The sequence below is a fragment of the Leptodactylus fuscus genome, chromosome 6, assembly GCF_031893055.1.
Source record: "Leptodactylus fuscus isolate aLepFus1 chromosome 6, aLepFus1.hap2, whole genome shotgun sequence".
Lineage (NCBI taxonomy): Eukaryota > Metazoa > Chordata > Amphibia > Anura > Leptodactylidae > Leptodactylus > Leptodactylus fuscus.
This window is the reverse complement of record NC_134270.1, coordinates 63055568-63074206: the sequence shown is the minus strand read 5'-3', so window position 1 is coordinate 63074206 and position 18639 is coordinate 63055568. Positions and strand designations below refer to the sequence as shown.

Genomic DNA, 18639 nt, shown 5'->3' with positions numbered 1-18639 from the left:
AAAATAGTAGTAAAAGCCCATACTAATGTAAAATCTCAGGTCACTGCCGTTTTGAGTCTCCTAAACCATACACAACTTCATCCAGACGGAGCAGTCGATACAACAAGCAAACCCTTGAGCCGCTGTGCGTTCCACTTTATCATATAGCAACATTACACGGCAAGTTCAATTTCCTGATGGAAACAATACAGAAGAAAAATCAATAAACAAAACAGTAATTACTACATGTTACTTCCGATCATCCATTTATTACAGTGCAGACAGTGGCAGGAACCTCCTCTGGTTTCAGATACATTTGCCTGGATACATCGGTGAGGTTGTATTTCCAGGACTGGTCCATTTCCCGGGAAGAGCTGGCAGGAGGCAGAAACTTCTGTGTCACTGCGCTGGGATTCTGCTTAGATTCATCTACATTTTACTCCATTTGGCAATATCCAAATGGTGTCGGCTGGACAATGGACAAACCAACAGCTGCTTCACAGCTGGGCACCGCCAGGGTCCACATTCCCTATTTAGCTATCAGATTGGCTAGGTATAGTGAGCCTGAGGTAGCAGGAAGATGTTTCTCCGGAAATCATGGGGCCCCATAAGGGCATAAGACAGAATTGCCCTTCCCATTCAAAAAAAAAAAAAAAAAAAATAGTGGGGTACAAAAAGGAAATAGATGCAGAAATAATAATAATAATAATAATAATAATAATAATAATAATAATAAAATAATAATAATATAATGATAATAATAATAATAATAATAATAATAATAATAATAATGTATTTTCTCCTGATATCTGTAAATAAATACAATTGAAGAATAAAAAAGGAAAACAAATTTCAACAGCATATACAACAACTGTGAGTTTAGGCTAGATTCACACCTGTGTTCGGTTTCTGTTCACATCGCTTTTTGCTCGCATTTTTCAAGCAGAGAGGGGAATGGAATCTCTTTATGGAGAGCCAACGCCAAAAATTTAACAAAAGAGATCATACTGCTGAGAGAGGGATCTCCAGTCCCCCTTTCCCCACAGGCCACAGAGCAGCGACCTATCTTACCTCCATGGCAAATACCAATAGCAGCAGGGTGCAACCAGACAAGAAAGACATACACTGAGACCTACTTGAAGTACAGAATAAATATGCAGAGGTAACTAGATATAGGGACAGGGCCCTATTGCAACTTATGGCTAAATGGCAAACACTGAAAAGTGCAAATATTGCATTATGTTGTAATATGGTTCCTTGGGCCCCACAAGGCAGATACTTACAGCATCTGGGATATGTGCAGAGCTCATCTCATTATATATGGTATCCATTGGACTGACCATAAAGATGGATAATGTTCTGCAGAGATAAGAAGGGAGTATATTGCTGCCAGAGGGGGAAGGAGAGTCTTTCTGTCTAGACCTCACCCACAGAGGCATAAATCAGAGCAGCACAAAGGGTGAGAAGCAATACAAGCATAAAAAGAAAGAAACATAGTTTGCATTAAAAACACTGCAAATTACTTTTAGGCTGAGGCCCCACGTTGCGGAAATGCAGCATTTTTGTTGCAGATTTTGTTGAGGTTTTTTGAGCCAATGCCAAAAATGGCTACAAAAGGAATTAGAAATATATAGGAAGTTCTATTTCTACCTTATGCTTAATCCACTCCTGGCTTTGGCTCAAAAATCTGCAACAAAAAAAGCTGTGTTTCTGGCCGGGGCCCCACGGGCCGAAAATGCCGCGATTTGGCCGGGAAAAATCGTGGCATTGTACAGTACTTGCAAAGTGGATGGGATTCATGCAAATCCCATGCCCACTTTGCGGAAAAAATCGCAGCACCGACACGCTATGTTTTGCCAAACCATTGCGGTTTTGAAAATCTACGGAAACGCGGCGGCTTCCCTATAGATATCATTGTAACAGAAAGTCTGCGGAGGAAAACTCTGTGAACATTTTGTTCAAAGCACTGCGGGAAGAACCACAATGCGTTCACGCCACGGTTGTTCCCACAGCGCTTTGGTGCAGCGGTTCCGGCCCGTGGGGCCTTAGCCTAAAGGTTGATTCCCACATTGTTTTTTTCTTTTGCAAAACTGCCACTGTTTCTGAGTCAAAGTCGCAAGTGGATGCAGCAAGAAGGGGAAATGTCCTCTAGGTTTTCCATTCCTTTATCAGCCCTTCCCTGGCTTTGGTTCAAAAAACTGACATCATGTACATCAATCATATGACTGTCTCAGTGGTCGTGTGCCATACACTGCATTATTTACCACTACGGCCATTGACTGGCTACATAAATGATATACATGACGTTATAAATTATCTCTTTATTTTATACCATTCCTTGTTCATAGATAATTGTCCAGAAAACTCCATTAACAGCCTTTCAGGAGTTTCAGTATGAAAATGATACGAGATAACCATAATCTACACTGTATTATGCGAGTTGCGAGTTTAACTGCACACACGTCATGACGTCAGTATAGGCTAAAAATGAGTTACCAGAATAGTCCCTAGTATACTATAAGCCCCACGAGCTAGCCGGCGTTCATGTACATAGAATACTTCTTTCTGATTGGTGCCTTGTTGCAGAGAAATTAGCTTATTCCCTGATATGCTAATGAGCTATTTGGTACAACAAAGGCATCACCATCCCCTGTAGTCCTATAAAGACTCTTCTGGAGATAGACTTCTTTTAACCCATAAAACGGATCAGCCATGTTTTCTGCTGGTCTCCACTTGTTGCATACTGTACTATTATCTCAGAACCTGATCTTACCGGTGGATCTACTTGTACACAGTTGACCCTGTTAGTAGTGTAAACCATTCCTTTTTGTCTAGGGTTAGTTCTTGGCTGAAGGTTAACCGTCAGACAGCGAAGTGGATGGTCAGGGGTTCACCGACTATTTCTCCTTACTATAAGTTCAGTACTGTGAAACAGACAACAGAAAAGGCCAAGGTGTGAAGAGCTCCCATTGTCTCCTGCTCAGAGAGCTTACACACTGCCAGGTGATATCAGCTTGTGACACTTGTTGTCCAGGTGTAAATTGAAGGAATAGTCAGTGACTATACCAGATCACCTTTCTGAGATGGATTTCACAGCTGTAATAATAATATATAATTCTATATATTCCCATACTATACCCTTGGCTCGGCACCACAGCGAGCGCATGGTTACAGTATAACGGTATAGCGGCTCCAGCAGTGGTTCTTTTTCCATATTAAAAGTTGTAGATGATGAAAACGTAAACATTTTTGCAAATATAAGTAACACAAAAATGTTGCAACGTTTTAAAGATTTTCTGTAATCCTCTTATTTGTGACTTTTCTCTTGATTGGCGGTGAATGGTAGTTAATGTTTCGCACGCTGCTTTTGCATTTTGGTCTAGTTTTTGCTAAATAAATAATAACTCGGTATATATTGATGTGGCTGAGGCTGGATTTCATTTCGTTTTATGTTCTAATATGTAAAAATCATAGAATTCTCATGCTTGTGTATAGCTTTCACAAGTAAACCGGGCATAAAACACTGAAGTCATTGGGGTATTGTGTGCCCTGGTAAGGGAGGCCACCAAAATAAGCGGAATATTTCCCTCCTGTCCCCCTTGCCCGACATAATACTACTACATATGCTGAGGGCTCTCCTATTGTATATGTGACGTGACATATATTTTTTGTCCCCCAAATGTGCTGTGGTCTCACAAAAGGGGATATGGTTAGTCCCAGAAATTTTGTGCACCAATAATCAAACTTAGGCTAGTACTTTCTAAATAGATGGTGACCCCTGGAGTTATATTGTGACATACTGTTGTGGGACTAGACAGTCGCATACTATCACAATATCCAGGTGAAATGATAAATTATATGGCTGGTTTAGACTGGTGGGTAAGATTTTTTGAGCTTACCCATAACCTTTTTTTTTTCCTCCAACTTCCTACTATCTTCCTTATTCCCTTCGCCTCATATATTCCAATATTTCCATGCATTCCATATTATGGGTTATTTTGGAGTCTAAGGGTAAGTTCACACAGGTTTTTTTGTCCGGAACTTGAGGCGGAGGCCTCCTCAGGTTCCTTACCGAAAAACGGGTGGCTGCAACTGAATGCCAGTGCACTGCAAAGGCATCCAGTCACGCACTCTGCTCTGGATTAGGTCCAGTGACTGGGCCTAGTCAGGAGGAGGGAGTGTCTTCAGGCCGAATCACGAGGCGACTCGGCCTGAAGAATGAGCATGTCGCTTCTTTTACCAGGAGCCGGAACAAACGGCTCCCGGAAAAAAGACCTGAGCGGCGCCCATTGATTTCAATGGGAGCCGTCTTTTTGGACAGGATTTTGAGGCGGATACGGCCTCAAAATCCTGACCAAAAAATCCTGTGTGAATTTACCCTTAATCTCAATGCTAGACTTTGCTATGTTTTTTTAGCCAAACCCAAGAATGGCTACAAAAGGAATGGGAAATATATAGGAAGCTCTTATATTTCTCCCCTCTGCTCAACCGACTCCTGGCTTTGGCTCATAAAAACTCAGAAAATCTGCAACAAAAAAGCTCTTTTCCACAACATGGGGCCTTACCGGAAAGCAGGGAATAAAGGAAAGAGAGGGACTGGAAAAGTTAGCGAGAGACAGATAAGCAAGGTGTGAAGTAAAGTAGGAGCAAATGGTATAAATTGAAGGAGGGTAAGGGGTAGGTGTGCAGGTATAAGGGCAAGTGAGGAGGGAAAGGAGCAGATGAGGAATAAAGGACAGTTAGGGTAAGGTGAGCATGGCGTGAAGGTGCAAAACGGACAGTGAAGTGAAATGGGCAGGGACAGAGGGGCAGTTAAAAAGGGAAGGAAGCAGAGAGTAGATGTTCTGAGAGTGAAATGTAAAACTGGATAGGAAAGCAGATAGTGGAAGGAAAGGTGCAGGTGAGCAGGGAATGAAGTGGGGAGAGGGGCATTTGAGGAAGGACTGAAGGAGACACAGTATAGATGAGCAGGGCAGGAGAGAAGGTAGTGACTGTGAGAGGGGCACGTGAGAAGAGGGAGAAGTGTGTGATGGGGCAGTGAGCAGGGAATAAAGGAGGAAGAGGGACAGGAGAGAAGATTGTGAAGGAAAGAAAGACACAGAGGGGAAGATAAAGATAGAGAGCGACAGATCAGCTGGAAGTGGAGAAGCGAGTGAGTCAGGTAAGAAGTAGTATATAGAGCACATAGAGGGATATATGTAGAGGGAGTGATTGAGGAAATGTGGAAAGTCAATATGGATGAGAGGGGCAAGTGAGCAGGGAATGGAGGAAGATTGGGAGGGCAGGTGGGGAGTGAATGAAGGAGTGGAGCAGATGAAGAAATAGAGGAGGGACAGGGAGAGGCAAACAGGGAGGGAAATGAGGAGAGGGAAGAATGAACAAGTAGTGAAAGAGGAAAAATGACAGGTAAGGAGTGAAGAGGGCAAGGGGCAAATAATCTGGATGTTAAGGGGAGAAGGGCAGGTGAGGAATGAGGGGGAAAGTGGCAGTTTATCTAGAGGTTAAGGAGAAAGGGGCAATTGCAGAGTGAATAGTAAAGAGGCAGATGATCTTTGGGTAAAGGGGAGAGAGGCAGGTAAGGAATATAGGGAAGGGAGGTGATCTAGGGTTAAGGGGAGAGAAACAAGTGACCAGGCGGTTAAGAGAAGAGAGAGGCAGGTAAGGGATGAATGGAAGAGAGGCAGGTGATTTGGGGGTTAAGGGGAGACAGAGGCAGGTAAGGAGTGAAGGCGGACAGGCAGGTGATTCTGGAGTTAAGGGGAAAGAGAGGCAAGTCATTAAAGGCCCCTTCACACGGAGTTTACGCTTCGTGTATTCTGTACATTCACACGTGTAAAATGTAGTTAGCCATTGAGTTCAATGGCATGTTCGTATAACGCGTGTCTTTTTGTGCGCGCAGACGCGACTTATACGAGAAAGAATACACTGAGCTTATACAGAATACATGGAGCATAAACTCAGTGTGAAGGGGCCAAGGGGAGAGAGACATGTGATCTAGGGTTAAGGCGATAGAGCAGAAGGTAAGGAGTGAAGGGGAGAAAGGCAGGTGATGTGGGATTAGGTGGAAAGAGGTGGGAGAGGAGTGAAGGAAGAGTAAGGTGATTTGGGGGATAAATGGGAGAGAGGGGCAGTTAAGGAGTGGATAGAGGCAGGTGATTTGGAATTAAGGGAAGAGAGGGGCAGGTGAGTCGCAGAGGGAGAAAGGGGCTGGTGACTAGTGGAGAGAGAGAGAGGCAGGTAAGTAGTGGAGAGAGAGAGGGACAGGTGAGTAGTGGAGGCAGAGGGGTAGGTGTGTAGTGGAGGCAGAGGGGTAGGTGAGTAGTGGAGGCAGAGGGGTAGGTGACTAGTGGAGAGAGAAAGAGGCAGGTAAGTAGTGGAGAGAGAGAGAGGCAGGTAAGTAGTGGAGAGAGAGAGGGACAGGTGAGTAGTGGAGGCAGAGGGGTAGGTGAGTAGTGGAGGCAGAGGGGTAGGTGAGTAGTGGAGGCAGAGGGGTAGGTGACTAGTGGAGAGAGAGAGAGGCAGGTAAGTAGTGGAGAGAGAGAGGGACAGGTGAGTAGTGGAGGCAGAGGGGCAGGTGAGTAGTGGAGGCAGAGGGGTAGGTGACTAGTGGAGAGAGAGGCAGGTAAGTAGTGGAGAGGGAGAGGGGCAGGTGAATAGTGGAGGCAGAGGGGCAGGTGAATAGTGGAGGGATAGAGGGGCAGGTGAATAGTGGAGGGATAGAGGGGCAGGTGAGTAGTGGAGGGAGAGGGGCAGGTGAATAGTGGAGGGATAGAGGGGCAGGTGAATAGTGGAGGGATAGAGGGGCAGGTGAATAGTGGAGGGATAGAGGGGCAGGTGAATAGTGGAGGGATAGAGGGGCAGGTGAATAGTGGAGGGATAGAGGGGCAGGTGAGTAGTGGAGGGAGAGGGGCAGGTGAATAGTGGAGGGATAGAGGGGCAGGTGAATAGTGGAGGGATAGAGGGGCAGGTGAATAGTGGAGGGATAGAGGGGCAGGTGAATAGTGGAGGGATAGAGGGGCAGGTGAATAGTGGAGGGATAGAGGGGCAGGTGAATAGTGGAGGGATAGAGGGGCAGGTGAGTAGTGGAGGGAGAGGGGCAGGTGAAGGGGAAGTGCCAGGCTGCTCGCTCATTCCTCCGCTCTGCCAGTCCCCCTCCTTCTCATGTCAGGCTCTGCCTGGAGGAGGGAGGAGCGGAGCTGTGAGAATCCGGAGAGTCGGAGAGAGGATGTAGCTGCACAGCCAGTGCATGTGTTTCGTAGCAAAGCCAAGGCGGCTGGAGGCAATCTGAACTAGAAGGGCAAGACCCCGGGACGTGGACCCCTGCAGGGGGAGGTTACATCGGGTGCTGCTTCTTCTGCCTGCGGTGATAATGCTGCTGCTGGGGATGAGATCTTTTCGGCTGGACCTGCTGCTCCTGACCTGGATGCTGCTCGGCAGAGGTAGGAGAGATCGCACAGCACTTAGTTACAAAGTGACGGCAGTCAGTGGCTCTTGTCTGGCGGCAGTCAGTGGCGGGTCGTGGGCTCTTGTGTGGTGTGGATGGTGCTGGAGGTTGCCAAGTCTTCTGTGTCTCAGGCTGGACCCTGGCTCTAGTTGTCTCAGGCTGGACGTTGAATCTAGTTGTCTCAGGCTGGACCTTGCCTCTAGATGTCTCAGGATCACTCTCTGCTGCTGGTGTTCGCTAAGAGATCCAAGTTACAGGGTCACAAAGAGATGTGTGACAGGGGGTGGGGGGATGGAGCTGCAGGGGAGACAGTCACCTGTTGGCATTTCATCAAAACCGAGGCTGCTGAGAAGAGCTGGAGGTGACTTTCTGAGAAATGTTCTGATAGGTGCCATCACAGCAGGGGGGTTCCTTTCTATAGGTTACAAAATCCAAGTGACCTTCCAGGGGCAGGATGGTTTGCAGGCAGGAGAGGGTCTTCATGTAGGACAACTCTCACCAGGCACAGCTACTACTACAACAACTTGTTGCAGTGAGATGCTAACATACAGTGACATAGTAAGGTTGGGTAAAGACATGTATTTATCATGGTTGGCTCATAGGGTCAAGCACAAGTTTGGGCCAGGATGCCAGATGATGAGATGATGGTAGGAGATAGTTGCAGACCCTGATATAGTGTACGAACCAGGTAGCATAGAAGGTGCCAGGCAGCATACAGCTCAGATGGGTAACCTGCCCTGCTGTCATGTGCAGACATCTGTGGACAGAGGATGGCAGGGCTTTCATGCCAGGTATAAGGCAGTGGTAAGGCTGGCAGGAGCACCAGTGGCCGCTTGCTCTGCCTGCTGTGAAACAACATTGCTTATTTGGGTAGAGAGAATCATGTCCTTTATGCCTGTTTCCCACTGCCTGCTCGCCCATCTCTGGCAGAACGATAGCTTGTCATGCAGAGCCCTCACAGTTGGCTTCAGAATCTAGCAGTGGTGCCTAGTTATTTGCCCATTGTGTGTAACAGATCTCATCACTTCTAGCTGATGAGCCTTTAACCCTTTCAGACATAGACACATGCACGTCTCCAGTCTTCGTTGCTATACGGAGGCTTCAGCTGCAATATTTGGACCTAGTCAATAAGCCACAGTTCTAGATACTGTTTGACTGTCAGTATATGCCAGCTTCCGAACATGGCACTGGGCACGGTGACATTGGAGCCTGGGGACCTGCTCTTGACTGTGATGTATTCTAAGATTTGTTGCATTTCTCAACTTCCTCCAAACAATGGACCTGAATGTGAAGCACTGGAGGAGATCAGGACAGGGATGCTAGGTACCAACTTAATGAAACTGTTGTCAGAATTTGCCTCTCCTTCTATTACTTTGCACATCAATAAAAAAGAAAAAAAATCTGCAAGATTAAACCTGTCTTCTTGAGGAACGTCAGATAGATTGGATGAAATCCAGTTTAGTGTGAGATTGGCACTAGGATGAATAAGTAACCGTGTTACCTCCGTCAATGTAGCTCCGTGCCTGGTTGTCTTTGGGATTTAATATTGTGAATCCTATATCTTCCACATGTAAAATTAATAGGCTTTGCAAATATGGTAATGCTGGCTGCTATAGATGTACTGTAGGGCTGAACTGTTGTGTTACTAGATGTGCTCTCCATATTGTAAACTATACAGGTGGTTGCAGTGCTTTCCACATCACTTTCTTCTGAGACGTCAGACCAGGAAAACCAGGATCACTGGACTGTGAAGACACTGAGTAATGAGGGACTCGTGGGTACCAAAATAAGAAGTTTGTGTAAACTTGTATAAGGATGATGTTCTGTTACCATAGAGCCGGGTTTCCATAAATCCTTGGGATCCTGGTGGCCTGATCAGGGGATCCCCAGGACACAAACCTGTTACCATAAAAACAGGGAAAGCAAATCGATTTCAGTCTGATAAAAGTGCCAAATCCTAGCACTAGATAAGATGCTTTACTCAGCCCTACACCAAGCTTCTTTAAGGCATTAGGTCTCACCAGAAGAATGTGTAAGGTTTGACTTGATGGCATTGGCTGTTTATGCTCTGCCATCTCCTCCAGGGATTCAAGATCTGTTTTGAATTTACTTGAAATCAGTTTATAGGACTGTCCTCGGGCTGGAAGGATAAAATAGGTTCATCCAGGATGCTGGCACCTGTTCATGGATCTGGTGTAATTCCTGCACATCCCAGGCTCTAGCTCTTCCATGTGCTCAGCCCCTCTACGCCTTCAGAAATGGGCTGCGAAGGTCAGACGGTCTGCTCTGTGTTTCCCGAGCGGATGTAAAGATCTCATAGCTCCTATTAATAACTGGTGCATCTCTAGAAAGACCTAATGTGCCCGCGGATCTACCGCCGAGAGAAGGTGGAGGGGGAGGAATTGCAGCTAAAATGTGCCTGTTGTATTCATTGGGATGTTTAGTAGTGTCAATCATCCCTATCTGAAGCAGCAGTGTCTATATCTCCTCTGCTCTCCTTCTCTCTCTGATCAATCTTCCTAAGCCTCCATGTCAGTCTATTTATGGAGCGTGTGCTCTTACAGTAAAGACAGTGTGGTTCAGTCTGGGAAAGGGGCAGGTTAGGTATATCAGGAGACCAGTCCTGTTTATGCAATTCATTGCTGATACGATGTGACCCTTGTGCAGGTCAGTAAACTGGGTCCTTGCAAGGCCAGTGCAGTGCTGGAGGTATGCCAAGTATTCGTGGGGTTTCCTAACAGAAACTGATACATGGACATGCTGCGGTTGTGCGGACCACCAGCTAGAGGGTCCAAGAAGAAGGCCCTAAGTCATAACTGAGTTTTTTCTGTGTTATCTCCTCTTTGTTGTTTTTTTTCCAGTCGGTACTCTACTTTCCCCTCTCTTTTCTGCTGCACTCTCCCAATCTTTAACCCTTTATCTTCTTTTCTCCAGGCATCTGCTATCTTTCGTCAAATGTTCACTGCCCCTTTACACCCCCTATCATAAGATATGTTGATCCCTATAGAGAAGTTATCTTCCTGCTGGTTGTGCTGTATGCAGGGGTATAAATTAGTATTATGCCAAGTCCTGTGCTGCAAAACTTATTTGCAGCCTTATAGATTGATATAGATTGATACAGGCTAGATATGATGGGAGTTGTAGTACAGACAACATCAGGTTTTCCTGAGGAAGGTGACAATTGCAGAAATATAGTACAATGGCAGTAATATACATTATTTTTAAGAGAACAGTTATTCTCTGTACCCAAGCCTGCCGCCCAGGATCATGGATTTGCCGCACATGTGAATGACCCGGGGCACATTTGGTTGTTATGGGATACAGCACATTGTCAAATCTCATGCATGTGTTGTAAAACGTCTGTTGTGCTCATTCTCTATTGTAGAATTGGCTTTCCGGTGTCTCTGAACAGGTTGTTTGCATGTGCACATCTCAATTTATGTATCATTAGTATAATGTGTTACTCAGAAGAAGCCGCGCTCCATTAGCAATGGAAATACTGCCGCTCTATTAAAGTAGCTCAGTAGATGATGGCTGGAGTGAATTTGTTCCATGCACTTGAATGGCTGCACAGGATCCTGCCTAGTCTCTATATCATACCATGGCCTCCATAGTCAAGCGTTTTTACAGAGTGTCATAAACTGAACATGGGGCTTTACAATTCCATTTACTTCACTGATTTGCATTCACTTTACGATATTCTGCCGTTTTGTTTCTGTTTAATTGGATTTCATGCAGTAGGTGGAAATTTTAAGGGCTCAATGGAGATGAATGGAAGCTGTTGGTGGCCAGTCGGTATGACGGCACTGAAATCCAGCCATGGGAAAAGTGCCTGAGGCAGCTGCACAGATATTAAGGGCCACAGCAGTTTGGGGGTGCGTGGACTAAATAGATATGTGTGCATTTATTTTCTTTGGTGTTTTGCCATTGCATAGGAATAGTGTAAAGCATTGAAAAGACATATCATTTCTTACGACACACTCTATATATATTTCAGTTGCAAACTATTTAGGTTTAGAAAAACATGCCTGATTTCTTCCAAAAGCAATGCCATACATGTCTAAAGCTTGTGGGTGGTATTACATCTCATACTTGTGCAACCTGCAATCCCAGACACAACCTGTGGACAGGTGTGGCACTGTTTCTGGACTCAATAACCATGTTTTCCTATCCTGTGCAACCCGTTTTAACCTGTGAAACAAAATATATCTGGTCATTGTGTTTTGCTGTTGTCCTCAATTTCTATTCCTTTCAAGCTCTAGCTCTAGAGTGACTAACTATAGAATGGGAATACAATTTATTGCTTGTGTTCAGGGAAGGCTGACTGTGGTGTTCTTCAATGGGATGAGTGACAGAAAGTGTGCAAACCTTACTGTCCTCCATGATCACTACGTTATACACGGTTGGGTCTTTTCACATTGTGTTCATTTACTGTATTCACCAGAAAAGTTCCCAGTGAATACATTAAATGGGCCCAAACGCCTCCATTAAACAAATGGAAGCCAAAAGAGTGGTGGCGGCATCTGCCAAAGTTTCCATTATTTTTTATGGAATGGCGCAGTGCACTGCACTACTGTATACAGTGGCATCCAGTGAATAAATTGAATCGCTATGGGTGATAAATACCATTGTGTAGGATCAGGCCCAGGGATCCATTTAACATATGCACCAGAAGCTTTCTTGGCTCATGTGATAACTATACATTGCAGGGGATGTATGAAAAGCCCCTGAACATGCTTATTATTCATCCTCATAAATACAGAACCAAACAAAATATAAATATCCCCCCCCCCACACAAATGTAAAGCTCAACATGACAGAGGCATACTGGTAATTCCATTATTCGTGCTGTAAATGACCCCTTCAGGTCCCCTGCTATATCATCCATATACAGCATATACAACTGTGACAACATCAGGTACGAGGAGTCTTTCTATCGCCTCTGTGGTCATTGTATCCGTCAATCATCAGGACGTATTCACTCAGCACAGATATATTACATAAAAGAGATGATCAGAAAGAGACGCGTTTTGCCTGTAAAACACGAACAGAATAAAAGCCCTGGAAATGATCAGTGAGAAGGTTAACACGCAGTCTACAGGAACGCTGATACCAGTGTTTTAAATGCCACGCATTAGCAAGCTGTACAAACAGACGCTTTTAGGAGTCGATGAGGGTAAGAAAAACTAATAATAACATCACCGTCTGCTAAGTGAACTCTGTTGTGGCTGCTGAAGGAGGAGGAAAAGCAAAACCTGAGGCTGTGTGTCCCACCGGAGATACAGAGGGGAAGCAGAAAGGGGTAAATCACTATGTGGGTTGGGGGCACTTGGTCTATAGAGGTTACTTAGTCCAGGGGGGGTTTCCTAGTATGCAATGGAGGCTGAGCCATTCCTTTACATCCCCCAGCAGCTGCACTCAATGCTCCAAATCCAAATTGGTGTTGGTCTCTGTTGACTTCATCCTAAAATCATCCACCATTGAGGAAGAGCACTACACGCCTCATAATAGAAGGACAACAGCCCCATTATAACATTTCTGTTGAATGTTCAATTCAGCTGAGTATTGTTATAAATGGAAACCATCGTGTACGTGTGAAGAGATTTAGTACAATGGCAGTAACATGGTGGTCATACACTGAAACCAGTAGGCATGTGCATATTGTGAGATGGGTACGGCCGTGTTAGGAAATAGTAATGATGATGAAAATTAGATTTATCTACATTCATTCTAGACTGAGTTGACAAGTTCCAGGGATAGGGATAGCATACAAAGGAAAAATTACACCTGAGTAACCTATGATGGTGATGTAGATGACAAGCAGCATTGTATAGTCGCGTAGGTAAATTGCTGAAGAAGAAAAGAAAAAATATGAGCATGTGAGTGTTATAAGAGACACCCGGGGCTAATGGTGTCCTGTAAACTGCTCAGATTAGAGCATTTCTGCTGGCCAGGCTCTGAAGTTAACCCTTCTGCAGAAGACACTACATGGAAGCTATACCGGATGATGGGATTTGCTCTCCTTGTCATATTGTGTATTGGGTGTGACATGGAAACGTAAAGTGTGAGCCCCAATTACAGAACACCAAAACACAATCCTATTCCCATCGGGAGAAACATATATTGTCCCTTAGTGAAAGGAAATTGATGCTGTCATTCTGCGGCTCTGATCTTTCTTTTTTTCCTTAACATTTCATCCAGCTTTCCTCCCCTTTGTAAAGGATTGCAGGCAGAATGTGTCAAAAATAGACAAGAAACGGAAAGAGAGATAAAACGAGGCATCAGATCAAATAAGGGGAATGGGCAACAAGGAGAGAGCAATGATGAAAAGGAGGGGACGAGGACAGGAAATAGAGCCACAGACGAGAGCAGCTTCAAGAGATGCAGATGGAGAGAGGTAGGATCGTACAGGTAAAAGAAAGGCAGCCAGGAAGATGCAGGGAGGAGACGACCCAGCAAGAGACAGACACATCCAGAAAGAGACCGCAGTGGGGGGCTAAGTGCCGGAGAGAAATAACTCTGGAGAATCCAAAAAATAGCTTTCTCGCTGAAAAGTGTGAACTGTCACCAATGCTCTCTCTTAATATTGAATATCTGTATTAATAATGGATGGCGCACATTAGGCCGGTTCATCAATATTAACACTGTCAGTGCACTCATTCATTGGTAAATGGGACACTCTATTAAATGGCTGGGAGTGCTTAGTTCTGACACGGCAGTTGGAGTAATGGCATGTTCCCCATGTGAGTTTTGTGCCAGAATTCAGACATATAGGCTGCTACAGTACTATAGACATCTCGGCAATGAGGTGCAAAGGGCTTCACAATACGCCATAGATATGGATGTTCTACAGTCTGGAAGTGGATGAAGGTCACAGATCCTCCACTGCCCCCATGGTGTCCTGAGAGCGGTCCAGCACTTTGAGTCGGATCACCTGATGTCTGCTTTGTGAGACATGGCAATGGCGCTTTCGTCTTGTTATAGAATAATTAAAACGTACACAACGTCTGTTCAATTCCTGAAGTCATCTCAGAATGTCAGCTCGAGAACAGAGTGACTCGGCTTGCCGGCTCACGTGATGTGACTGTTTGTATACACCAGGTCAGGCAGTCTGACAATGACTGCCTCCTTGTAACAGAGATGATCTGCCTGCCGCAGACAGTCAGAAAACCGGAGAGTTTACACTGTGTCCTTCATAATTCAGAGAATCGTGATTTTATGTCGAACGAGATACATCGCAATCTTTTGGTCAATGAAAGTGACAGATATGGAACCATGGTAGATGTGACTGTGATGAGAGAAGTGCCGATGTGGTTGCAAAGCAGTAATGTATTTGTGGATTTACATAGGACTGCAGTTAAGTATAGTGCACTGGGTTGTATGAAACCAAATTTATAGAAATATTAGGGGGATCTAGAATGGAGAGCATGCTTTTCCCTGCATGTCCCACTACAACTGCGCAAAAACATTGATGCCCCTAAGAGAACATATTCAGCTTCGCTACATCTTTGGCAGTGCCAGCAGTGGTTTACTGATACTAAAGTCATATCATTTTCATAATAACCCTGTAATGTCACTGAGCGCTGTAACAAGCAGTTACAGTCCTGTGGATCGCCCTAATCTTTGCAGAGAGCGGCTTGGATACTGATGATAACCCCATATAGCGCGTGAGTGAATGTACCAATGAATGAGGCCGTGTGTATGTGTCAGGAGGGCATGAACACACTGATTGTTATCACACGGCTGCATCGCAGGATATTCAGCAAGTCTTCATTTGCACATAAGAACCTCCTGATGGCAGCAGTGTCTGCATCTGAGATTCAGCCACCAACCTGCAGCTAGCTGACTGCGGGATGTGGACAGGTAGCCAGGCAGCAGATTAAAGGATAAGGTGGCTGTACCCAAGGAACACAAGATTACGGCAACTCCAATTTTATTAGGTTCTGCTGGGGTCTAAGTAGTACGCAGTGTACAGTTCTCAATGTGTATGGATGTCAAGCATTGTGATTATAAGCTATATACGCAGTATAGGTCCAGGACACCAGCAGCCATACTGTATATATCTGTTCTCTCGGTATCTTTCATTTATATGGGATGATGATGAGAGTGCTGTTTTAGCAGGATCCTAGGCTGGGAAGATGATATGATTTGTGGTTGACCCCATTAGAAAGCTTACAGTATTCCTAGCTGGAATTATGTGACTGCACCATAAACTATGCCCATTAAAGGGGTATTCTAGTAACTACCAGTTTTCCCCTCATCACGGGATAGGGAATAACTATGTGATCCAAGCAGTCAGACCCTCACCCATCATGGGATCAGGGGTCTTGAGTGCCCCTCCAATCACCTCTGTGTTATTGCATGAGATAACGGAACATATTACGCAGCTTCTCTTCAGCATTTCCAGCATGACAACATAATGGGCACACCGGTGTTCAATTCTCATGATGGGTGGGGGTCCCAGGTGTCCAGCTGCTGGATGCAGACAGTTATCGCATATCCTTGTTATTTCCAGAATACCCCTTTCTGTTCTCATGCTCTACACCAGATCTAACTACAGTGCTATGTAAAAGGGAAATAGGAAAAATGTTGCAATGTAAGATTGCTTTAAGGATAAAACAGATCAAAGCAAAAGAATGGGGAAAAAAGCTGAAGAAAGAAATCGCAGTGCAGAAAAGGTAACACTATGGCTAAAACCCTACGAGACGTTCCGCTGCAAAAAAGTGCTGCGGGAAAAAATGCGCTTTAAACAGAAAATGCATGGAGTTTTCCTCCAAGACTTTCTGTTACAGTTATACATATGGGAAAACCACTTGTGTTTCTATAGATATTATTGACATGCTGTGATTTCCAAAACCACACTGGTTTTGGAAAATATGGTGTGTCCGCAATGTGGTTTTTACCGCAAAGTGGGCTTTTGATTCGCTAGAATCCCATCCACTTTGCTGTTACTGTAAAACACCACGATTTTTCCTGTGGCGTTAGCGCCGCAGGAAAATTGCGGCATTTCCATCCTGTGGGCCCCTGGCTTAATATTGCGTTTTTCACTGCGGAAAGTGCAGCATTTCCGCATATAAAATTAACATGCTGAAATAAGATAAAATAATCCTTTAATAGTCCCACAATGGGGTAATTTCAGAGAAATAAAAGGAACAAAATAATCCACAGGGTCTTCCGAATGTTGCATTGTCTGAAGTATTTTTTTCAGCAATGTATGGATGAGTCGAAATGCACTTTGCTGGGCCTGTAAAGCAGGGCATATTGTGGATGCTTTTCACAACACCTGAACAAGCTGTATATGCACAATGTGGCCTCAGTCTCAAAAATAGTAGTTTATTTATGTCTATTAGCAAAATGAAGTGAATGAACAAAAGAGAAATCTAAATCACATCAATATTTGGCGTGACCACCCATTGCCTTTATTCCTTCTGAGTACACTTACAGACAGTTTTTGAAGGAGCTCAGCAGGGAGCTTGTTCCAGACATCTTTGAGAACTAACCACAGATCTTCTGTAGATGTAGGCTTTCTCAAATCCATCTGTCTCTTCATGTGTTCTTAGGCAGACCCTATGTTGAGATCAGGGCTCTGTGGGGGGGCCGTATCATCACTTCCAAGACTCCTACTCCAAAGGATGGTCACACCAAATATGGATGTGAATCATAGATTTCTCTTTACTTCATTTTAGTAATTGACTAAACTATTTACTCTTCTATTTTTGAAAGCGTTCCTACTGTGCAGAATTTTTCCATACCTGCTTAAATCTTTTGCACATTACCATAGATATGTGTATCAGGTATTCAGCATTGTTCAGTAGCAAAGAGCAAGAGGCAGAACCTACTTTGCAATAGGAATAATGAAGAATGATGCTGTACAGCAGTTGCAGTTGGGCCCTGGAGCCTAAGGGGTATATAAGGAAATGAGTGCTACAAATGCAGGGATCCTGGTTGGTGTATTGATTTAGGGGAGCCGCGGTCTATAGCTACAGATCTCTCATCCACTGGCTGTTGGGTGAGCGTACACAACCCTCCTGATTCACTGCTCATGCATGCCATTCTGGGCAGATTTCCATAGCTGTTATGTGAATTTTTCATTGAGGATGAGAGAATTACTATACTTTCATGAAGGCAGCAAAATTATTACACATTCATGAGTTTCTCATATAAACAGGAAAGTTGGGTCAGTCTGACTCCTAATTCACAGTCAGCCATCATAATTCTAGAAGATTAGAAATGACTGCGCCCAGGTAGAGCGTGGATAAGGCTTTTATTTTCTGCTGTTTATTCTCCAAATAAAGACATTTTAATAGAAAAACCTGGGAGAAGTGTGAGCTCTCGGTAGACCGCGGATGATAAAAAGTCATCTCACAATGAGAGGTACTTGACAGGTCTGCAAATTCAGCAGCAAGCTGCTGTTAGGAAGGTGGTCTCCAGACAGTCAATTGAAGAGAATGAAAGATTACAGATAGCGTTGTATTTCTCCGGGACCAAATTGTCATGTTTTCTGTAAAGATTAGAGGAAAGTATCAATTCACCCCCACATCTTTTCACATTTTACCAGCTCCTCGTGGGCAAGAGGCTGTGGCACTTAATATAGGTAACATGTGGAGGTGCGTGTGACTCACATTAAAGAAGCAAATATCAGGACCCTGCAAGAAAGAAACCAAGGAGGAATTTAGCAAAAAGCAAGTAGAGTCACACCAGCTTATGACCTCCGAACTAGATGTCATATTGGAGTAGTTGATTGGGTAATTGTCTCATTGGCCCCTCCCCTGAGGAACAGAGTAATCTCCGCTCATTGCTGTCTACAATTGGCATGCATGGTATTTGGAATCTACTTTACTTATCTATAAAAATTTTGATTTCCAACATCTTACAATGCTTTAAATATCCTCTGGTAAGCGTAGTTATACACAAGCTTAGTAAAGTTTAGTTTACGTCTCTGTATATTACTTATACGAACAATTCTCTTAGCAGTTACCAAGCAGGCGACTGCCCCCCACCTTCACCATTACATTGTGTCTGCTGATAACCGAAGTGTAAGAAGCAGTACTGGTTCAGTGTAATCCTGTGGTCTTGCTGCTTCTCACACTGGCACAACAACAGAAAAATAAGGAAAAGTAGAGAGAATGCTATGTAGACAAATTATAATCCTATTATCTACAGCAGCATTTTCTCCTGGAGAAATCCTGCGTATATTTGCATTTTATTTTATTAGA

The 18639-nt window shown here is 44.4% G+C and overlaps 1 protein-coding gene across 2 annotated transcripts in view; it reads left to right on the top strand.

Annotated features, from left to right (window-relative positions):
- The first annotated feature begins 7150 nt into the window (after window positions 1-7150).
- Window positions 7151-18639, top strand: part of KIRREL3 (kirre like nephrin family adhesion molecule 3) — a 628687-nt gene continuing 617198 nt past the window's right edge. For both annotated transcript variants that reach the window (XM_075280134.1, XM_075280132.1), the window contains exon 1: window positions 7151-7418. In XM_075280134.1, coding sequence (XP_075136235.1) covers window positions 7349-7418 — 70 coding nt within the window. In that variant the 5' untranslated portion in view covers window positions 7151-7348. The remainder of the gene's footprint in view (window positions 7419-18639) is intronic.